Source organism: Macrobrachium nipponense, chromosome 14, assembly GCF_015104395.2.
Source record: "Macrobrachium nipponense isolate FS-2020 chromosome 14, ASM1510439v2, whole genome shotgun sequence".
NCBI lineage: Eukaryota > Metazoa > Arthropoda > Malacostraca > Decapoda > Palaemonidae > Macrobrachium > Macrobrachium nipponense.
In genome coordinates, this window is record NC_087207.1 from 78,386,435 (window position 1) to 78,410,310 (window position 23,876).

Here is a 23,876-nt window from a genome sequence, read left to right on the forward strand (position 1 = left end):
ACCTCATTAAAACTAAGGATGAGCTGAAGAGTGCGAAGTAGGTCCGTAGATTTCAAATTCATTCCTGAACTGAATTTCCCGCCCGCGGCCAACGATACCAGATGCATCCATCTGATTATTTACTTTTTTTTTTATCAGATAATGTCCAGAAATACGGACATATATGATATTGAGTAAAATGTTCAAATGTCATAATGGTAATTCTATGCATTTATTTATAGAAAATGTAATGACATAATAATTCGGTATATACATAGTCTCGAAACTGCAAACTTCTCATATCGTCAATTGGCAACTGCCAACACGCAAACGGCTCTAGCTGAGAGGACCAGACCCAACGATGTCTCTTGGCACTATTGTCAAACCGAGTCAAGCACGAATGTAACATAATAAGACATATTCTTCATTTTCTCTTTACATATTACATGCATCTAAAATCTGAAAGCACCATCGTATTCAGGGTGATTTTATTGTTAAATAAATAACAAACAAAAGATTTTATTTTATCTTGATCTCATGAATTATGCAAAATCCGATGATGAATAAAACAGGTATAAAGAATGAAATGTTTCTCCCTTCACTTCTACTCGTTGTAAATTCCTTTGTATTTTAACTTATTGATTTCAGGAAAAGATTAATTAATTGTACATTTAATACCGAATCCTTTGGTATGACCAAAACTTTCCTATCTTTTGTAAAACGTGAGATAAATGAAGAAATGTAAACATATTGCTAGTTTTCTAAGCTACAAACGAAAATATGACCCACTGAGCGAGCAGTCTGCCTCCCGCTACCAGCCAATCAGAGGCCGCCAAACAAACGTCTCGTAGGCGCAAGAATCTACCTTAAATGAATCGACTATAGTTACTGAGTTAAACATATTAAAATGATACAGCCATTCCGGTAAAATACCTCTTAAAACTTTAAAAACAAACACACAAACTTCGTACTGATCTTTAACCTTCAACCATTTCAGCTTTTTCAGAGCAAGAGAAATATGATCATACAGGCAGTCCCCGGGTTATGATGGGGGTTCCGTTCTTGAGACGCGTTGTAAGCTAAAAATCATTGTAAGCCAGGACGTCGTCAAAAATCCTAAGAAAACCTTACTTTTAATGCTTTGGGTGCATTAAAAACTATGTAAACTGCATTCTTATTGCATTTTTTATCTAAAAAACCTTCAAATATTTATTATTTTGTATCTTCTGCCAGATCAGTGTTGTAGGTGTTGTAACCCTGGAAATAATTTCTGATGAATATAATTGAAAAGCGCCTTAACCTCGGAACGTTGTAAGCCGAACCCGTCATACCTGGGGGCTGGCTGTACTTCCTAATATGCCTACAGCTACTCTAGCAGCAAAATTACAATTTTCAATTTTTTTTTAATTTTGTTGAGATGGACATTATTATGCACGCCCCATACCTTAAAACAATCAGGCGCGTGGAAGGTTCAAAATGATCTTTTACGTAATCTGTTCCAGTAATTACGTATACCAGTCGCCTTTTTGCATACCTCCTCAATATGAGTCAAAAGTCATAAAACGGTCAAAGTAAACATATAAGTTTTTCACAACTTTCATAGGCTTGATAACATTGCTATTGAAATTTACCCTCGCATTATCATCTATGGCTGATATATAGTCTTGAACCTATAAAAATGCACTGACTTTTATTTTTGTTTAATAGGAGGCCATGTCTCTGAAAAAATGTTTTGGCCTTCTCCAAGACTGCTTCAGCCCTTCTTAATAACTCATTTATGTTACTTATGTCCCCTTCAAGTATTTGTGTATCATCATCATACTGGCTAACGAAAATATCGGGTAGAGATTCCTCTAAATTGTTAACATAAATAATAAACAATATTGGTCCTAAATTAGATCCTTGTGGGACCCCAAATGTTACCTCACATCTAGATGGCAATGTGTTCATTAACTTTACTGACTGGAATCTATTGGTGAGATAGCTATCAAACCAAGATGGATCTATTCTTAGATTTATAAATTTCTCTAATAGGATTTGGTGATTCATGCTATCAAAAGCTTTGGATAGATCCAGTTGTAAGAGCAGTGATATCTTTATTTTCTATGTTATTATATTGATCAGTTACCTTCAAAAGAGCTGTCTCGGTAGATATTTTAGGCCTAAAGCCATGCTGGTGTTCAGATAAGACTGTTTTTTTCCAATTATTTTGTTAATTGATTAGCAATAATCTTCTCTAGTACCTTAAGAGTAGTAACAGTGAGATTGGCCAATAGTTTTTGATGTCTTCTCTATCTCCATTTTTAAAAACAAGAATAGCAAAAGGCATTTCCATAGATCAGGAAAGGTGCTAGTTACGATGGAAGTATTGATGACTATTGTGATGTAGAATGCTATTATAAATAGTGCATCCTTGATAAATTTCAGAGTAATGCCATCCGATCTGCATGCATTAAGAGTTATTTAAATCCTTAATAGTTAACATAACCATCTCACAGTCTACTGGAGAAGGTTTGAATCCATGTGGATATCTAGATTTATTGACCAATGACTTAAGAGCCTCATTTGCTGTTGTCACCTGTTGAGTTTTCTCATATGTTTGTTTTCCCACATTCACAAACTACTCGTTAAACTCTTCCACTTTAAGCGGGCCTGATTAGTGTCCTCCGGGGTTGACGGGCAATTTCTAGTGGGCTTAACCGTGAATGTTGTCCACACGGGTGAGGCGATGGAGAGGTGGGCGGTACCACAAACATGGTGCCTAATGCAAAGAAGAAGATAGTGTAGCATTATAATTGCTTTGTGTGTGATGTAAAAGAAGAAAAAGAAGAGAATATGGTGCAAAGAATGACTCGGTAAAAGAAATGTATATGGTTAACGTACGTCTGCCAGGGTCAAAGCTCAAGCCATCGGGCACTACCATGGTGATTTTGCTACAAGACCCATCGGGCAATTTGACGGTTTGCCTGTCAAGTGTGCTCATTAGAGGGGAGGTCCGCTGATCAGGCCCAATCGTATGGACAGGCCTTTAGCTTTAATATCCTTTGTTTTCAGATATTCATGCTTCACTGCTAATGATATGGAGCGTTTTTTAAACTACTTTCCATGTTTTACAGTACCGTATATTTAGGCGTATAAGTCGACCCTTTAGCACCCAAAAATCATGCCAAAATTAGGGGGTCGACTTATCTAACAGTAACAAAAAGTGAATCTTTATTATTTTGGCATATCGGTACAGGAATCCAGGCTTTACAGTAGGCTATTAACAATGACAGCCTTGTTGAGGTAACTATGTATGTAAATACCAGTATTAAAAACATTTCACACTGTAATACGACAATAATAATACATTAGAACATCCATTACCTTAAATAAAATGAAAAAAATTCTAAGTAACTTGAAGAAACCCTAATCGCACAGCAAGCGTAAACATTGCGTAGCCATTTGTAGTACAGTAATTGACAAGGATGCGTTCACTCTGACAGTTTTGTATTTACCGGGGTATTGTTCAAAAACACTTATGGTATGAAATCTTTATTTATCACTTTATGAAATAAAAAAAAATTAAAATGTAATAGTAAATATGTATTTAAAATCCTTCAAAATTACTTGAGTCATCGTCACTTGAATTAAACAATTCATCAAACAAATTATCATTCACGGTTTCAGCATAAGGATCCTAGTTTAAATCTGGTGAATCAACTGCAGGTTCGTTTTCCCTCAAATGAGCCTGTTTATGACATAGAAGAACCAATGGTCAAGAATTTTCCAACATAATAAAATACCGGGACGTCGTTTTAACAACCCAATCAAAATATTAACTTGAGTGGCAGTTTGTACATACATATATACGTAGGCTGTTATGCAGCGTTAGTTAGCGCTTTGTTTGTTTACATTACACTCGAGTAACGTATCTTTCGTTTCGTCATTTCTAATCATATTTGCCGGTATTCATCTTTTATATATTACACAGATTTGTTAATATACCGAGTATATTTCCTGTATTTCTTATGGTAAGTAGAGCAACATATGTACCGTAATTACATTCAGGTTATTTTATATACGTTTTACCCTGCTGCTTATTTTGAGCGTACGGTTGGCCTCACATTTTATAGGTCGACTAATATACCCGATATTAGTTAAAATCATACAAATTTACTCAGAATTGGGGGGTCGACTTATCTTCCGGTCGACTTATACGCCGAAATATACGGTAGTTATTTCTTGTATATTGGAATTCTTGACTGTAGTGTTCTTTTCTACTAGTCTATCATGACTTACTTTTTTCTTCAATTCTCTGAAGTTTTCTGCTAGTAGTACATCATTCCTTTGGGCTTTAGAGATTTCTCTGCACGAGATCTTTCTTGCATCGCTTTTTTTATATTTTGAGTTATCCACGGGGCAGGGGGCCATTTGATTTCATTAGTTACCATTGGTGCACATTTCTCAATGCAAGACACTAAACACTTCAGTTAAAATAAACTACTGGCAATTTACATCATCAGTGTTTAGTATTTCATTTAACAGGGCAACTTTATTTAGTAACAAGTCACATATGTCTGAGAAGAATAATTTTATAGACATCGGTAAATTTTAGACAGGTTCTCTTTATGTCTTTGATTCCTTCAACTCTTTCGATATTAATTTTTATTTTGGTCACTTTTAGATAATCCTTAACATATATACAAACACTTCCACTGCAGCCTCGATCATAACGAAACGTCTTATATAAAGGAATATTTACAAAGGCATCATCCTGACAGGTAGGGGGAAGCACCATCCACCTGTTAGTCTGCACTCCACTTTGCCTTCCAACCCAGGTACCAGAAAGCAGGGTGGCTGAGATGGGTCGGTAATGTAAAGAGGTGCCCAAGAACACTTATCTTTTTCTGGTTTTCTGGTTTTGTAAGTTGGGAAAAATACCTACTACTTTAAAAAAAAACTGGGTAAGTATAATAAAGTTTTTATTATACTTACCCAGTAATTACATAGCTGATCATGTAATTACTAGGCAAGTTAATCAAAATTTGTTTTGTTACTACACAAATACAAACCTTTGTTCTTTACAAAGGAGACTTACCCATTGGTGGGAAGAGTCTGGACACTTCTCTGAACCAACTGGTTGGTTCTACCAAACCAGGAAAACCTTCCTGTCTGAAAGAGCTGAGGAAGGAATCCTGCAACTCCAGCAAACTGAACATACGGGATGTTCAACTGATAGACTTCTGGGTGTAAAGTAATGACTTTGCTTTTCAAACCTTGCTGAACGAACAAATATGTGATGGAGACGACAAAACTTACTATTAGAACCAACAGTTTTCTTTCATTGCTTATACCTCCCTCCCCCACTGTCTAGAGAGGGGGACATGAATACAATTAATCTACAAAAAAGATGAATGACAGCATACCCCCTGTCATGTACTCACCTGCAAGACTCCTCTGTCCATCATGTGACAGCTCACTATTTGGCTCTTTGCCTTACAAAAGAGGAAAGCAAAAGAGAAGAAGGGAGGAGATTCAGTAAAGAAAGAAAAGAAAATCCACTACCTGCTGAAGAGTAGCTATGATTGAAGAGATATCCCACTGATGACACTTGACTACATAAGATGGGCCATTTCCTCTGATACACAGCTGCAGAGGATTTTGTAGGTGTCGACATCTCCTTTGCTGTGCATCAAGGAAATCCTCTCACTTGCTGAAGACACTGGATGGTCTTCAAGCGTGAGGTGCCTGTGTTCCACCTCCACCACCTGGTGATATCTTTTGACATGCGGCTGCCAAAGAAGGTTGCGCCACCTTTTCTTTTTCACATCTAGACTTACCTGACATTAAACCTAAGAATCCTCCATAAAGCTAGAGTAGTTCTGGTCAGGAGAGCTGGAATGCCTGTCATTGCAGCTCAAGTCACTAGAATATTCGGTTGTGTAGCCTTTCTCTTGAAGAGGAATTAGGAAGTGCAAGAAACTCCTTCAGAATGCTAGAGAATGGCAATTGGCCCGAGTCAGTGCGTGACTGAACCGTGTAAATCTCTGCTGCCATTGTATCCGAAATCAGTTCATCATGAAAGCAAAAACCTGCCTGTTAGTTTTGAATCTGATTATGAAGTCTCATACTGCCTCACCATGATCAAAGGGAGAGAGGAAGTGAAGTCCGCTATCAAACATTGCAAGTGGTTCCTTAATTGTTTCCTTGTGTGTGTCTGCTCTGCATCTGTGGCATGGGTGTAGGGCAGGACCTGAACTCAACTGTGTGGAAAACCAGCCATAGCAAGACCAGGAGCCGCAAAGGATGGCAATGTCGCTAACGCAGGAACAAAGACAACACTTGGTAAAGCTTGGCTACAGGAAATGGAGTGGTACTAGATAAGCCTGCAACCTAAATTAAGTGGTAGTCTCACTGAAAAACAGAAACAGGTGAAAAATTATACATTGCTCTGCTCTCTACTTGATCCCACAGTGCTCTTGGTATTAAATGTAATGAGTTAACCATATGATCAATTCTACATATTCACTTCCTGGCTTTGAAACTTTCTGTATTTCCTTCTCTTTGCTGTACAGTTCATAGCACCTTCCCAGCAATGACTGAGGTTTGTTTTGGCAGATACATATGTTAGTCTTCCTTTATTTCCCATGAGAACATGACAAAATTATATACAATAGGTAAATAAATTACAAAATACAAATTCAGAATGTATTTTGATCCACCTCTCAAAACACATTTCCCCTTAATCAATCCAGTGCAGGAAAAATTAATGATACGCTCCATCAACTTTGCTATTAAAATAAAAAACAGTATCCAGGAACTAGGATATCCATAATATAACCTTAGTTTTTTTTGGTGGTATGATGGCTGGAAAAAAACCCCACTTATATCTAAATAAGGAAACAACACATTAAAAAACAAAAAGTATTAGCACTATCTACATAATGGCTACCTTAATCAATGAAAATTGAATTCATAATATACAGACAAAAACATGATGTAATAAAGTTTCAATCATACACCTTATCTGCTGATTATTTCTTAAAAAAAAACCATATGGTGCCAATTTATAGGTGAATATAGCTTTTATTCTCAACTACTGGCATAATTTCTGTAAGGCAACTTACTTGGAACATTCTTATTCCTCAAGGTCTTTGTCAGTGCATGGGATAACATAACTAAAATAATTGCTTTCTAATTTACTATTCCCCTTTAAACATTTACTTCCAGCATTTTAATCAAATGTTTTAAGGATGCTGATAGGCTTTCTAAGGTGTGTGTTTATTTCAAATGCTATCTCTCAAGAGTCTGATTTTTTGGTCTATCCAATTCCCCTCAAACCTTAAATATTATCTACCATATTCAACCTCTTTGATAATCTATGAGCCAGTTATTCAACCCTTTAACATTATCTGCCTTTACCTCCAAGATTCTTAAAACACATTTCAAACAGCTGTCTTTGGGTGGATTCCTCTGATTTTGAGGACATTTCTGAAATTTAGTTTTTATCATCTTCTTTATAGCTATTTTTGACTGTTTTTATAACAAAATACAGTTTACAGTCTTCCATAAATTTGGCTGTCCAAACTGCTAATCAGTTTAAGTCTTTTAAAAAGTTGACTGTCCAAACTACTACATGGCTTAGAGTCGATACAAACTTCAAGATGTCAGTCCCCTACAAATTAATGTTATTAATCATCACAATAATTGTCAATTGTTCAAGGTAAAATGGACTGTACACATCACTGTCCAGAAACACTTGTCCTATAAACTAGATTTCCTCACTGTCACTCTCCCTTAAAAAAGTGAATTGCAAGTCGCCAAATATCTTCACTCCACCTTGGATAAATAACAATAATCAGGCAGTTTTCTAGTTTGGTAACCTTTGGGTTCAAATAACTTTCTTCCCATAACTAGTGAATTCTCTTTGTATCTATTCTTCTTTTTATAGTCATCCTCTTCATGACAATACTTTTGAATTTTGATCACATTTTCTGAATTCCCAATCTTTTATTAAATTTTCTACTTTACCTCTCCAGGCTTTGGGGAAATTTGGAAATAAAGTTAGGCTCCAATCTGCTAGCATAAAGAAAAACCAAAATACTGCATCAAAATTACAAAAATATATGATATTCATGTATTTCAGCATACATTATTTATGACTTCTTAAGATTAATACAAAGCAATTCTACAACGAATTTTATCAAATAAAGATCCTTTGGTCAAAGTTACCATGATAGTTACAATTTACTGACAATAGATAAAATCACATGCTTTGTACCCCTCTTTTTTCGTAGATTTGATGATAAATGGTGCTTGGGTATTTACATACCATTCTAGCATCAACATTGTCCTTTTCTCTAAGGTAACTTTGGAAGAATCTTCTGTTGCACAATTTTTCCATAACCGCCCCTGCCACTGTCATAATCTGTTCGATACTCATCTCTGACCTGTGGAAAAAAACATAAATTGAAAATCCTGGCGAATACTTCAAGTCTTAGAAATTATGGGGTTCTTGTTTGACAAATAATAAATGCCTATGGGTTGTAACGACACTATAACACTCAAGTTTAAAAGGGTAACATGAAATCTACTACTAACTCTAAATGAGACAACACAGAACATGAGCTTTCCATTTGCTACACGTTAAAGCAGGGTACATACCGAGATTACTGTTGTTACCTAATAACAGTAATCAGCAAAACTACACCCTTGGTTAATCCATCTCATGGCTTATGTCAAGTGATGTCTCACATTTCAACATTACATATATACACAACACCAGTCATGCATATGACAAAGAATTACATTTCCCCACCAAGACTGATAGTTTTCTGATATTTCAAGAAAAATAATTTTACTTGGATCAAAAGATAAAACCTGTTTCATGAAATAGTAATTAAGTTTACATAACATAAAAATCATACAATACCTGGCCACCACTCTTCCCTCTTCCGTACTGCCTGCCTTCTGCAAAACCAGCGTCCCAGTCAGTTCTTATAATCCGATCATCCAACCGTGTTCCATTCACATATCGCATGCACATTTCTGAATCCTCTCTGGAAAAATTTGCAGGTGAAAAATGTATGCTTTTCTAATTCAATCATAGGAAGTTTTTCGTAAAACTCCTCACTTATAATTAGCTTATATTTCATGGTAAGACAAATCTTGGATGCTTCAGCCCCTATCCAAAATAAACGCAAAGACGATAATCCATCCTGTACTCGTGCATAGAGTACAGAGCCCTCGATTTCCAACATCACTCCTCACGTTGTCTGGTTAATTAGCTGCAAAGTTTACTTTGGTTTCACATGAAATTCATTATTCATATAAGCTAAAATTTCTATTGAGGTGGCATGTATTCAGCTCATAAAACTGCCAGCATTGATTGAAAATATAAAATTCTTAGTATGTACTAAGAGTTCCTGTGATAATATATATGTGAAGCTCTAAAAACCAAATGGGAGCTGTTTTTGTAAGACAGAAACTCTTAAAAACAAAGTCCAACTACTGCTCTGGATCAAGCAGTTAAGTCATGGGTAGAGTGTCACCGTCAAAATGGTATTCCTGGAGAAGAAAAAGCGAAGGAAACAACCATTATGTCTGATGCAGCAATAACTTGTCCCCCCAAAAAATCTACAACCTGGAGCATGCCACTGTGGGTAGTGGAAGGGGGATTATGGTAATGATCATTCAACAACCATTAAAACTAGATCAATATCAAGAAGTTTGGCAAAGAGCTATGATTCTGAGGAGTAGCACTTTCCGTAGAGCTCCTTTTCCATTTGTCTCTCTACTTTTTCAAAGCTAATACAAACTGTCTTTCTTTTTACCTAGAGGTGCACTGCCTTGTTCTTGTCAACCTGGGATCTGTCTTCATAACAAAATCAACAGCAGAGGAGACATATTGTTTTCCATTCCCCCTCTGATTAAATTATAATAATGTGGCCCTATTGTATCATTATGCTTACTTATTTGCCTTTAACATGAGAAGGTAGGAAGCTAGTTCCTGCAGCCTGCAAGTCTGGCAAGTTGGCTTCCCAACAGTATGTAAAAGCATCCATGAGGAGCATAGTTTCTGGGGAAGAAGGGATCAGCAGAGCTCCAACCCTGAGGTTTTGAGGTCCCGGCATCAGCTATGATCCATTAACCCTGGATAGGTGCGACGGGTCGCGCACAACCCAAGGAGTATTTAAGAAATATGTTTTTTTTCCATAAATCATCGTCTATCTCGAATCTGGTTGTGATCGACCTGCAAGAGGCCAGCAGAACATACACTACAATCATGTCAAAACCTGCGTTCACCTTGCCTTTGTCCTTTCCCCTTTTCTGAGTAATTGTTTGTTTTGAACGTGTGTGATACAAAGGCAAAGTTATCAAGTACAGGCGGCCCGCAGTTAACAGTGCAATCGCTCCACGGCGAATTGGTTTTACGGCTGTCATCAAAAATATTCATTACAAAAATAAGACATTTTAAGGTATTTTTATGGCACAATTTTCGGTCAACAGCGCTGCTATGTCTAACAAGTACATACATTTGTAGAAATACTGTTCAGCCCATAAAGGTTATGCAAATATTAAAAAATTGTATTGAGATTTGTTACATAGGTATTAGGGTAAAACATACCTCTGACGCTGTTCTATGCCAAAAATATCAAGTTAAGTGAGTGCAAATTTAGCTATGGATGTGTTGATTTATAAATGTTCAAGTTTTTATGTTTAAAATGTGTATGAAAATGTATTATGTATAGGTATTTTTATTTCTGCACATAAATATGATACAAAGGCAGCATTTGAAACTGCCCTTCACGTTATCAAATATGATGTTTTTTCATGTTCATTCTTGTATGCGGCCGTCTGCCGCTCTTCCGAAAATATAGTTAAAAAAAGCGCAAATTTAGCGATCGATGTGTCAATTTTATAAATGTTCATGCTTTAATGTTTAAAATATGTATGCAAATGTATTATGTATAGGGTATTTTTAATTCTGTGCAGAAATATGATACTAAGGCAGCTTTTGAAACTGCCCTTCACGTTTTTAAATACGATGTTTTTTTATGTTCATTCTTGTAAGCAGCTGCCTGCTGCTCTTACGAAAATATTGAGCTAAAAAGAGTGCAAATTTAGCGATCGATGTGTCGATTTTATAAATGTTCATGCTCTTATGTTTAAAATGCGTATGAAAATATATTACGTATAGGGTATTTTTATTTTTGTACACAAATATGATACACATTAAGGCAGCTTTTGTAACTACCCTCCACGTTGTCAGAGGATGTTTTTTCATGTTCGTTCTTGTCCGCCACTTTTCTGAAAAATGCATGGCGTTATTTTATTAATTATGCATCTTTTCCATAAATCCTTTAAAAAGTTATACATTACTTCACTGTATCCAATAATTAGTGTTTAAAATATGTATGCAAATGTATTATGTATAGGGTATTTTTAATTCTGTGCAGAAATATGATACTAAGGCAGCTTTTGAAACTGCCCTTCACGTTTTTAAATACGATGTTTTTTTATGTTCATTCTTGTAAGCAGCTGCCTGCTGCTCTTCCGAAAATATTGAGCTAAAAAGAGTGCAAATTTAGCGATCGATGTGTCGATTTTATAAATGTTCATGCTCTTATGTTTAAAATGCGTATGAAAATATATTACGTATAGGGTATTTTTATTTTTGTACACAAATATGATACAAATTAAGGCAGCTTTTGTAACTACCCTCCACGTTGTCAGAGGATGTTTTTTCATGTTCGTTCTTGTCCGCCACTTTTCTGAAAAATGCATGGCGTTATTTTATTAATTATGCATCTTTTCCATAAATCCTTTAAAAAGTTATACATTACTTCACTGTATCCAATAATATTGTATGTATTCTCATATTATTGTAGTATAAAATACTACAGCAAATCTAAGCTAGTATTCCGCAGAGCGGCCAATGTTTTGGTTTCAAATCAGCTGATGGCGAACACGAGTTTGTTTCGCCATATTTAACGCAATTCTGAGCAAATTTTCTTGCTTCTAGTTGGCATAAACAAATATCTAGATACTACTTGACTTATATCAGAAAAGTTATTTTTCCTTATACGTGTTTTTAGGTGGAAATATGAATTGAATATGTCTCGTTGTGATTGTGAACTCTTTTTTTCTGATATGACAGTAAATTACATCTTAGTGCAGATCTTTTTACATAATTCCGTTCTAGGATAATATGAGTTTATTCTATAAAAAAAATTAGCCACTTCCTATTCATTTAGGTACCAAAAAAATTAGTGAAATTTTGACAATTTTTTAGGCCCCAAAAAAACATACCCTTTTTTTTTCTCTCTTTTCTGATTTTGACCTCTATGGGTCTGACACCTTTTCTGGCAGTCACATATTGTAAATAGTACTTTTAGGAAGGATTCCCTCAATTTTTGTGTATAGTGTATTTTGTATTTGTTGTAAATATTTTTGTAAATTATTGTTTGATAGAGAGAGCGAATAACATTTCTGATGTAGCAGTAAAATACATCATAGTGCAGATCTTTTTACATAATTCCATTCTAGGATAATATGAGTTTATTCTATAAAAAAAATTAGCCACTTCCTATTTCATTTAGGTACTGAAAAAATGTTAAATTTGGACTTTTTTTGGGGGGGCCAAAAAACTTACCATTTTTTCTCTTCAGAGTTTGACCTCTATGGGTCCGACACCTTTTCTGGCAGTCACATATTGTAAATAGTAGTTTTAGGAAGGATTCCCTCAATTTTTGTGTGTATATAACATATTTTGTATTTTTTGTACATATTTTCTTAAATTATTATTTGTAAATACCTTTTTTTAATATATTTGTAATAAATATTTAATTTGTAGATGGGTATGATTTATCTTCTCAGTAGTGTTCAGCATTGGTGAAATTGATTTTGGAAATTAAAATGTACAGCATAGCTACAGTTTTTAAATTTTCACAAATTTTTCTGGGTGCTCGGGTCGAGCTCGACCCCATACACCTTTAAAGGGGTACCAAAATAGCAATACTTATCCAGGGTTAAGAACTCATCTGAAGGATGACCAAATCCTGTCTAGTTGGGCTGTCTTTCATAGGCTTATGCCCGGGTAGCTTCTTCTCTTCCTCCGTAATGTACTTCCAACGAGGCATTTTTTTTTCCAAAAAAGGGCAGTCTCGTCATACTTGAAGACTTGCTGAGAACTGTAGCCTTCCTTGATTGTCATCTCGTCGAATGTCTTAATAAAGGCTTTGGCCGCTTTCATGTCCGAGCTGGCAGCCTCCCCATGCTGCACCACCGAATGGATGCCAGTCTGTTTATGGAATTTATCAAACCAACCCTGAGAAGCCTTGAAGTCTGGGGTTGCCATCGATGTCCCTTCTCCTGCGTCGTCTTCGGCCTGGGCACTCAGATCACTGAAAATGGCGCTGGCCTTCTGGCAGATTGCTGTCTCGGTTATCGTATTGCCACCGATTTCTTTATCCTTAATCCATACAAGAAGCAGCCTCTCCATCTAATCATGCACGTGGCTCCTCTTGTTGGACAAAACAGTACGACCTTGGAAGGTGTAACTGCTTTGATGGCTTCCTTAAGCTTAAGGATGGTGCCTATCGTCGACGGATTTCGGCTGTATTCCTTAGCGATCACACTCAACTACATGCCCGCTTCATACTTTTTAATTATCTCCATCTTTCCATCTTCATCTCCATAGAAAGCATCCTCTTCTTTCCCTGAACTTCAGCAACATTCTTGGGACCCATGGCTAATAACGTAAGGTAATGAAGTTCACACACAACAAGATAAAGTAACTTACTACAAAGAAAGCAAAATCACTAACATGAATTTACGTTAGCAAACAAAATCTATGTGAACGAACGAATTCCATGTGTGTACGATAACGCTGATGCAATGAAATGGTCGAAGGATGCCTTTATGTCGAGGCATGATGGGACAGATGCTGACCAATAGGAGAGCAGGATCTTACAGCGGTGACCAGCATCAGGAACCAATGGGAGAGCGGGAGGATGGTGGCGAGTCTACTCAGTTGACGGAGTGCGAGTTTTAAAATTGTTCTCGGCAGCCCAGGCGAATTTCAGTTTACAGTACATACACCCTTTTGCAACCTGAATTATTTTCATACACAGAAGCAAAAATATCTTTGTCCTTGCTTTCATAACCTGAATTTTTTGTAAGTAGGGGTTCCACTGTATTTACTTTTTCTTCTGTGCTTATCTTAATTTTCGTCACTATGCCATCTACGTAGCAATGGCATCATACAGTTGTACCTCAATGTTTTGCTCGTGTAACAAAGCAAACAATCGACCGAGTTGCACAGTTATATTTGTACTTCTATCCCATGGAAAAACAAACAAATTGTAGTGTTGCAAAATTGAATGTTTATGTGAGTTTTGTCTTTTAAAATCAATTTATGCAACAATTGTAAATATAATTTGTTATAAAAACATGATTCAATGATATAAATTAATATTTTATTATTCGGGCGCGACTGAACAGCCTACTGTCTTCATCATGTGAAGGCTGTTACAAAGACTTCAAGTGGACATGCATACTGCCACTGTATCATATTTATGTACAAAAAAAAAAAAAAAAAAAAAAAAAAAAAAAAAAAAAAAAAAAATTACCCTGTAATACATTTTTCATACACATTTTAAACATAAAAGTATGAAAACTTATAACAAAAAGCTGAGGTGTCATTAACAAAATGAGTTATAATTAGCTCCCAAATTAAAAAATATAACCACATGAAGTCTTTGCAAATTCATTTTTCAGAACAGTGGTGGACAAGAACGAACATGAAAAAACATCCTCTGATAATGTGGAGGGCAGTTACAAAAGCTGCCTTAATTTGTATCATATTGATGTACAAATAATAAAAATACCCTATACGTAATATATTTTAATACCCATTTTAAACATAAAAGCATGAACATTTATAAAATCGACACATCGATCATTAAATTTGCACTTTTTTTAACTATATTTTCGGAAGAATGGCAGGCAGCAGCTCACATGAATGAACATGAAAAAACATCCTCTTTGATAACTGGAGGGCAGTTTCAAAAGCGTCCTTTGTATCATATTTATGTGCAGAAATAAAAATACCCTATACGTAATACATTTTCATACACATTTTAAACATAAAAGCAAGAACATTTATAAATAGACACATCCATAGCTAAATTTGCGCTTATTTAACTAGATATTTTTGGCATAGAACAGCGTTAGGCATATAGTTTACCCTAATACCTATGTAATAACTCTCAATAAATTTTTTTAATATCATCTGCATAACCATTATGGTCTGAATGGTATTTCTACAAATTTATGAACTCGTTAGACATAACTTTGCTAGCAGCGCTGTTAACCAAAAATTGTGCCATAAAAATACCTTTAAATACCTTATTTTCTTTATGAATATTTTTGACAACAGCCATAAAACCTATTCGCCACAGCTAAGCGATTGCGCCGTCAACCGCGGGCCGCCTGTAGTAGTAGTTCTATTGTGATTAGACATTACTACTAGTAGTAGCTATTACTATTTTCATCATAAGTTCTAAATAAAAAGGAAATTATTTCTTTCTTTCTTTCTTTAGTGAATTGACTTAGAGTACAATAAAGGTGCAGAATTACGGTATGGTATTTTAGCCAGGTACGAAGGACGGGAAAACATTCTGTACCGTACCTACCACACTACCAGCCTTGCCCATGAGATCAGATGATACTAGCGGTAAGAAGTGCAAGCATAAATCTTTATCAATGCTAGAAAATGATTATCCCATTAGCGGATTGTTTAGTGTTCACTTTCCTCAATAGATGGCGATGTACTTTGTTTACATTTTGACAGCGACATTTAAATGCCCTGTGATCGCCGAAATTCATTCCTTTTTTTCTTTTTTCATCTCACTACCCTCTACAATATACATAAATGATAAAGAAACTAATGGCAATAATTATGAAATACCAAATTTAGAATATGAAAGTCACTGCTAAATAATGTGCAGATTCTGAGAAAAGTTCAGTACTTTATGGACTTACTAGTAGGCTAACTCGGGAATATAGGCTATATGTGTTAAATAAAGTACACTATTTTAAAGAAAATTAAACATTTTGAAGTTAAAATATATGAGTAATAAAATGAAAAAAGCATTGTCAGAACTTTGCCAAGTAGTAGGCTATGGCAGAAACTAGTTCTGTGCATAATATATGACTGAAAATTAATGTTATTAGTCGAAATAAAGAGAATAAAGTGTTTAACGACTAATTCATTTAACGTTGTGGTCGCTGGAATAGAACCCTGTCGTAAAGAGGAGTACCTGTAGTAGTATACAGTTGGAATACTCTATATTGTGAAGAGTTATAGTAGTACGTGTATAATAGAAGTACCTTATGTGTACTAATATTGAATGCTCTGGTATTACAAGATCAAGCCGATGGGTACAGCACATATGAACTATCTTACACCGTTATAATGAGGTGGAAGACATACACTAAAGTTGAAAGAAAGCCCTAAATGGCACATAAAAGATAAAGGCAAATGAAGTTGCTGACTTGAAGGATTATCAAGAACATGAAAACAATTTGATAATACAGGCGGCCCGCGGTTAACGGCACAATCACTCAACGGCGAATCGGTTTTACGGCGGTCGTCAAAAATATTCATTAAAAAAATAAGGCATTTTAAAGGTATCTTTACGGCACAAATTTCAGTTAACAGCGCCGCTAGCGCCGTTGTCTAACGAGTTCATACATATGTAGAAATGCCGTTCAGACCATAAAGGTTATGCAAATTATATTAACAAATTTTATGGAGAGTTATTACGTAGGTATTAGGGTAAAATATATGCCTCAGACGCTGTTCTATGCCGAAAATATCGAGTTACATAAGTGCAATTTAGCTATGGATGTGTCGATTCATAATTGTTCATGCTTTTGTTTAAAATGTGTGTGAAAATGTATTACGTGAAAGGCATTTTTATTTCTGTACAGAAATATGATACAAAGGCAGCTTTTGAAACTGCCCTTCATAATACCAAATACGATATTTTTTCATGTTCTTTCTTGTAAGCCGCCGCCTGCCGCTCTTCCGAAAATATCTATTTAAAAAAAGTGCAAATTAGCGATCGATGTGTCGATTTTATAAATGTTTATGCTTTTATGCTTAAAATGTGTATGAAAATGTATTACGAATAGGGCATTTTTATTTCTGTGCAGAAATATGATAAAAAGGCAGCTTTTGAAACTCCCCTTCAAGTTATCGACTACGATGTGTTTTTCAAGTTCGTTCTTGTATGCCGCGGCGGCATACAAGAACGAACTTGAAAAACACATCGTAGTCGATAACTTGAAGGGGTTTCAAAAGCTGCCTTTTTATCATATTTCTGCACAGAAATAAAAATACCCTATTCGTAATACATTTTCATACACATTTTAAGCATAAAAGCATAAACATTTATAAAATCGACACATCGATCGCTAATTTGCACTTTTTTTGCCGCCGTCTGCCGCTCTTCCAAAAATATCGAGTTAAAAAAAAGTGCAAATTTAGCAATCGATGTGTCGATTTTTCAAATGTTTATGCTTTTATGCTTAAAATGTGCATGAAAATATATTGCGTAAAGGTATTTTCATTTTTGTACAGAAATAAGATACAAATTAAGGCAGCCTTTGTAACTACGCTCCACGTTGTCAGGGGATGGTTTTTGGTTTTTCATGTTCGTTCTTGTCCGCCAGTTCCGAAAAATGCATTGTGTTATTTTATTAATTATTAATTTTCCATAAATCCTTTAAAAAGTTATACATTATTTCACTCTATCCAAGAATATTGTATGTATTCTCATATTATTGTATTTTAAAATACTACGGCAAACAGAAGCCCGTATTCCGCGGAACGGCCATGTTGTGGTTTGAAATCAGCTGATGAATACGAGTCTGTTTCACCATAACGCAATTCTGAGCGAATGCTCTTGCTTCTAGTTAGCATAAACGAATATCTAGATACTTGACTTATATGAGACAAAGTTATTTCTCCTTATACAGCGTGTTTTTAGGTGGAAATATTTATTGAATATGTCTCGTTGTGAATGTGAACTACTATTTTTTTTCGTTAACAGATTACGTTGGCGGCATGTTTATTGCGTAAAAAATTATGTGATTCCGTTCGCAATACGTAATCCTTTATATCATCGTAATACGAACTTTACGTTATTTATCTTATATCGGCGTGAAACCAACAGTAAAATGTGTTCTTTCAAGCACAGTAGTTTTGATTAAAATGATTTTATCCCAATTTTATCTATGGTTGTGTGTGAAGGCAGACGTTTACTGCAGTTTTATCCTTGTTGCCGATGTACGATAATAGTCATTAGCAGCTTGAACAGTTTTCTCAGCTTCAGTCATAATTAGGTTTAAATTTAACGGTATATTTCCCGATTGATCTTTAATCTATATTGATCTTTGATCTATAGCGAATAAAGTTATTACATTAAGATATCTCAGTTCTATTCTATACATAACGCCATTTATAACAAATACGGTAATGTTGCACTGTAGTACGATGATCGAAATACAAGCCAAACAGATGTTATCCAGTTCGGTTGTACTTAGAAAAAAAAAAAAAAAAAAGTCGTTTTCTCGTTCGGTTGTTCATGGTTGTACACGTTCACGCAACGAGTATAACGTTAAAACCATACTTTCATCATTCTCTTTTGCTGTTATTGAACTTATGCAACTAGAAGATGGATAAAGTTAGGCCATTGTAATTTGATCTCTCATAAAATCGAACTATCGTAAGACTAATGATCGTAACCTGAACACTACAGCTACCTGTACACTGTATAAACTTTATTATATCTTTACATACTCTAGACACCCACATGTACTGTACAGTAAATTCTATAGTACTATACTGCATAAATATACTTTTACTTATTGGGCCGTTGCGGGATTACGGCGCCTTTGACTGGTCTAGAGTTTCGAAAGAAGGTGTGCGGCGGCCGTAGGCTTTAAAATCGCTCAGCGTCGAAAATCGCTTGGCGTCGGTGGCCAGGAACGGAACCCCTGCCGCTAACCGAGGGCCGCCTGTATTCTGTATTTTAACAAGGCCATCAAGTTAAAAATCTCTACTCCAATAAGGCTAGCGCAGATGGTTAGTTCTTATAAACAAAGCTTCTCCTGATAAGTGGACAGTAGTAGTTGGGAGACATCCCATTTGAAGGGCAGACATTACCTTTTTAGTATTTCCTGTTATGTAAATTACTGGTTGATCTGGTCTTCCACTTCTTTCAGAAATGGATCTCGGCAAAGCAATGATTTGCTCTTCATATGAAGACAAAATGAGAGAGAGAGAGAGAGAGAAGAATGTGTCTGGATGAAAATACTGTGCTAAAGGGTTCAATGATAATGATCCAAAAATCATGCATAGTACATACCTAGTGAAATACTCTACAAAGCAGAATCCACAAGGAGTCTTCTTATATTTGTCTAATCCCATGACTATTCTCTTAACATCACCAGCACGTCCAAAGAGCTCATAGAGCTGTTCCTCTGTTGTATAAAAAGAGAGATTACCAACATACAAGGTGGTTGAATTTCGAAGACATCGATCCTGTTCCGCTCGAGAGCCCTGCAAAAAAATAAGGTTATAAAAACTGTTCAGTTATGAAAAATTAAATCAATACAGAACAGTGGAAGACTTCCTTTAAATACCAATATTTAGCTAAGCAAAACACAAGTATAAAAAATATCAACCTAAATGACAAAGAACAGGACATCCTATCTTATTTTAAAGGATAACCTATTATAATATACTACAGAGCAACAAAAAATCCTTGGGCAACATCAGGGATTGTACTGCCTGAAGAACCGTTTCTCGTGGGTTGGATCAGGGAGGAAGTTTCTATTTACTTTGGAAGCAGAGCTAGCGGGGCAGGGAACATGCAAGTCTTCCGTTATTCATTTACAATTCGGGGTGAACAAAGAATAATTGAACACCTTATGAATTAGGAAATGAATATTATAAGACAAGCTCAAATTGTCTGAAGAATATCATTCTGCGTCATCGCAGTGGCCGATGGGGCAGGTGCGATAAAGCAGAAGACTAGGCTACAGATTTCTGTTAAACTGTTGAGTAAACACAAAGATGATAAAGAGTCTAATGAGATATATGTCTGAAAATTCTTGCAATGGCAAATGTTGTGCAGGAGAGATGGGCATACAGATATGCAAGAATTCCAGCCAACCAGAGACCTAAGTCTGTGATTGCCGGGCAGAGATTCGAGCTGGTAGTCAATCCTTGACAGAGGAGAAATAATACCCAACCAAAAAGAATCTCAGAGAGCAAGCAGTACTGAGGCAAAGCCATACATCACTCGCTCAACTTGTTTTCATTCTGAGCTGCTTGGTAGAGCATTCCATGAAGGAATGCGTTTGACTAGAACCATCGAGCGCAAAAAAGATACACTCGAGCATCTGCATTTTAACTGAAATGGAAAGGAAGAAAACCCTTTTGTTCGGTTATAATGCAAATGCTGTGGTGTTGCTGGGAAACAATACCACTAGTCATCTCAAAATCATAACCGGTAACTCTTGAAAGGCTGTCCTGAGTTCCAGGTTAATTAAGAGAAGGTTTTATTCGTCTCGGTCACATACAAGAAGAGTTAACTTACAGGTATGCGCCTACTACTTGGACAATGCAACTGATAACAGAAGCATGTCGTGAGAGAAATATACTAGTATATTTGTAGGTTACTGTAAATTGCACTCCAGCCTAATTCTGCTTTATTCGAGGAACAAGAATAAGGACTGGAAGCAGACCACCTTCATTCTCAAATGAAGAGAGTGAAGGTGAAGTTTTCCCAAAGAGAGACTTCTACGGTGATAACAGGATATCGAAGACAACTAGTTCAAGCCGAACTGGTTGTTCCCAAAACAGTAACACTGGAGAGGTGTTCAAACCTCTCGGTGCTATCCATCCTGAATGGATTTACATATGTTCGGTAAGATCATAGGATTGAACCAAAACCATAGTCTCTCATGTTCAAATTCCAAGGAATAAACTCCACAGAATTCCTCTTATTTCCTTGTTCATTCCAGTATAACTAGGAAAAAAAAAAAAAAAAAAAAAAAAAAAAATAAATTAAAGAGGAGGATTGACTGTTCTTGCCCGCTCTTCCCTGAACTTGTGATGTTCTCACTCTGTTAAAAGACGCATTCATTCCTACAACCGTTTCGTTCGCGCAAACGCGAGTGAAAGTTGTTGGAGGTAAATGCAGTAAAAGCTAGCGAGAACTTGCCACGTCTTGCTATGCATCCATCTTTTCCGCGATCAAACTTCATGAAGAGGACTACACAGAGGACCTCCTCCTATCTCCTTTAGATGCCTTATCCCAAGGGACAGCGACATCAATCTTGGCACCTGAAGAATAGCCATTCCTGGCTTTCACAGGTGGGTCTGACCCACCAACGCAGCTCGGTCCCTTCTCTCGTCCTGCGCCACTATCTTGACGATGAGAAGACTACTTATAACTGAATGTGGATGTACGACCCCCACCTTGGGCTGTACGACGCCCCCTTGGGTTGTACACTTGGACACGCCCGTACACAAGTACTATACCCGATGCAGCCCCGGTTCCATGAGCACCGCCCTTGGAACTAGAGACAGGAGAACGAACCTTGGTTTGAACTCCTAAGACACCATATCTGTGGATAGCGTGCAGGTTCCTGCTCCGGAAGGAGCAGGCAAGCTGAAGAGAAAGCCAATTACTTCCTCTCCATGCAAAAGGTGTGCAGATACTTAGAGACTTCATAAGGGGCGGAAAATACCTTCCTTTTCTTAGAACATGGAAACCTTTGAAGAGGGAGGTTAGGAGGCATCAGATGACAAAGATGATGACCCCTTGAAAACTCGCTGCAACACGGGAAGCAGAGAGTTTGTCCATTAGAGTCGAGCACTCAGATCGACAGATCGAGCGAGCTGAGCAGATCACCACTACATAACTATGAGTGGTAATCATCAATGAAGAACTATCACTTCTTTCCAATTAACTGTTCTGATTCGAGGCCAAAGCTCTGAGCTCTGAGAAGAAGAACAAGAGGGATTCTGTGTCTGCTGTCCTACTTGTTCAGCCCCTAAGGTCCAATACACAAGGATGGTACTTGACCATTCACCCAGAAGGTGTTGCATGCAGTTCCAAGCTCTACATAACTCCAAACCAGACTGAGGAGCAACCTTATCTGTACTGGTAGAGTCATCTCACCCTCTGCGAGAAAAACCAGACTCTTGTATGACAATAATCAGGTGAGTCTTTTCTCGCCCTGGTACTCGGCAATATGATGAAGCTGAGCACTCAGCGAGCACCAACAAAACCAAGGGATCCAGGTGCTCAGCGAGACTCCCGATTATTGTAATAATCATCGGGAAAACCTGTTGCCCGAGTGTTTGGAAATCTCAGAAAACCCAATTACCCTGTGAATGCTAGAAATTCCAAGGAATTTAATGGCTTAGCGAGAATCCCGATTTTTGTAATACCAATTACAAGGAATGTCTGTCTCGCCCGAGTGTTTGGAAATTACAGAAAAACCATAACATTCTGATAATGCTAGAAATTCCAAGGAACCTGAGCATTCAGCAAAACTCCTGGTTATCATAGTAACAATTATCAGGAACTCTCGTCTCGCCCAAGTGCTTGCAGATTGTAGAAGACCTAAACATTCGGAGAGTGCTAGAAATTCCAAAGAATTTCAAGCGCTCGGCAACTCCTGAATTTCGTCAAACGATCATTGGGGTGGGGGGCCCTCCTCAACTCCCGTAGAAATTGAGGAGGAATGGGCATAAAAACCAGTCCTAAATGCAAGCATTTAAGACTGGAGTGAGTGTACAATTCAATAGAATATACAATTGAGGGTCCCAAAATGCAAGAACCCATAAGGGACTGCAAATTTAAATCCATCCACAGCACAGAAAAGGCCATTTTGACATAGTCTCCAGTTTTGATATATGGTCCTTCCTCAACGACGTGGACATCCCTCCAGGAATGTAGTTCCCGATGCTGAATCCTACGAAAAACACTCTGCAGGATCCATCCTATTCACCTCGCCCCTCCCGGTGTAGCCATAGTAAGTAGAGGGAATAGGGGCGGGAGACTAGACACTCTTGCTCGCCTTGCTAGCGGACTAGCAGAGACGAGTCACGGGCAGCCATCAACCTGTGGTGATGGCCGCAATGCGAGTCTAGGAAAGCATTATTGTCTGGAGAAAACGCTTTCCCAAGGAGGGTTACGAAACTCTCATACGGCAGGTGAAACGTTTGCTGCTACTGAGACTGGTCGGTCATGCGAACGTGAACGTCGTCCAGGTGGAGCTGAGTGTGCCCCTGACTGGAGAGAGCCGATACCATCTTCCGACATGTCCAAGTCCTTCTTGAGGCTGAAACCTCGCAAGAGGACCAAATGGGGGAGCCCCTGGAACCGAACAATCACTGCGAGAGCGATCACTGGCAAGACATGAGTCACCTGAGTGACTCACTCTTTTCTTCCACTTCGTGCCCAAGTCATGATGGTGAGCGGACTCAGCGTCACCGACTCTGGATGCATGTGAATATGTTATTGTTATAATACAATTAAGTTTGTTCATACTTACCTGGCAGATATATATATAGCTGTATTCTCCGAAGTCCGACAGAATTTCAAAATTCGCGGCACACGCAGTGGGTGGCCAGGTGGTAGTAACCCATTCCCGCCGGCTGGGAGGCGGATATCAGGAACTATTCCCATTTTCTATTCATATTTTATCAGTGGCCACTGTCTCCTGAGGGGAGGTGGTGGGCACTTTAATTATATATATCTGCCAGGTAAGTATGAACAAACTTAATTGCATTATAACAATAACATTTTGTTCATGAAACTTAC

At 37.1% G+C, this 23,876-nt stretch overlaps 1 protein-coding gene across 2 annotated transcripts in view; it reads right to left on the minus strand.

Moving 5' to 3' along the window:
• LOC135226611 (nuclear cap-binding protein subunit 2B-like) overlaps positions 1-23,876 on the minus strand; it is a 198,269-nt gene that overhangs the window by 3,078 nt on the left and 171,315 nt on the right. Inside the window, exons 2-4 of one of the 2 annotated variants that reach the window (XM_064266319.1) lie at positions 19,401-19,594; positions 8,894-9,020; positions 8,294-8,411 (exon numbers count right to left, since the gene is read on the minus strand). In XM_064266319.1, coding sequence (XP_064122389.1) covers positions 8,322-8,411; positions 8,894-9,020; positions 19,401-19,594 — 411 coding nt within the window. In that variant the 3' untranslated portion in view covers positions 8,294-8,321. Of the gene's footprint in view, positions 1-6,655; positions 8,412-8,893; positions 9,021-19,400; positions 19,595-23,876 lie in introns of those variants that run through there. The other variant, XM_064266318.1, reaches the window with a different exon arrangement.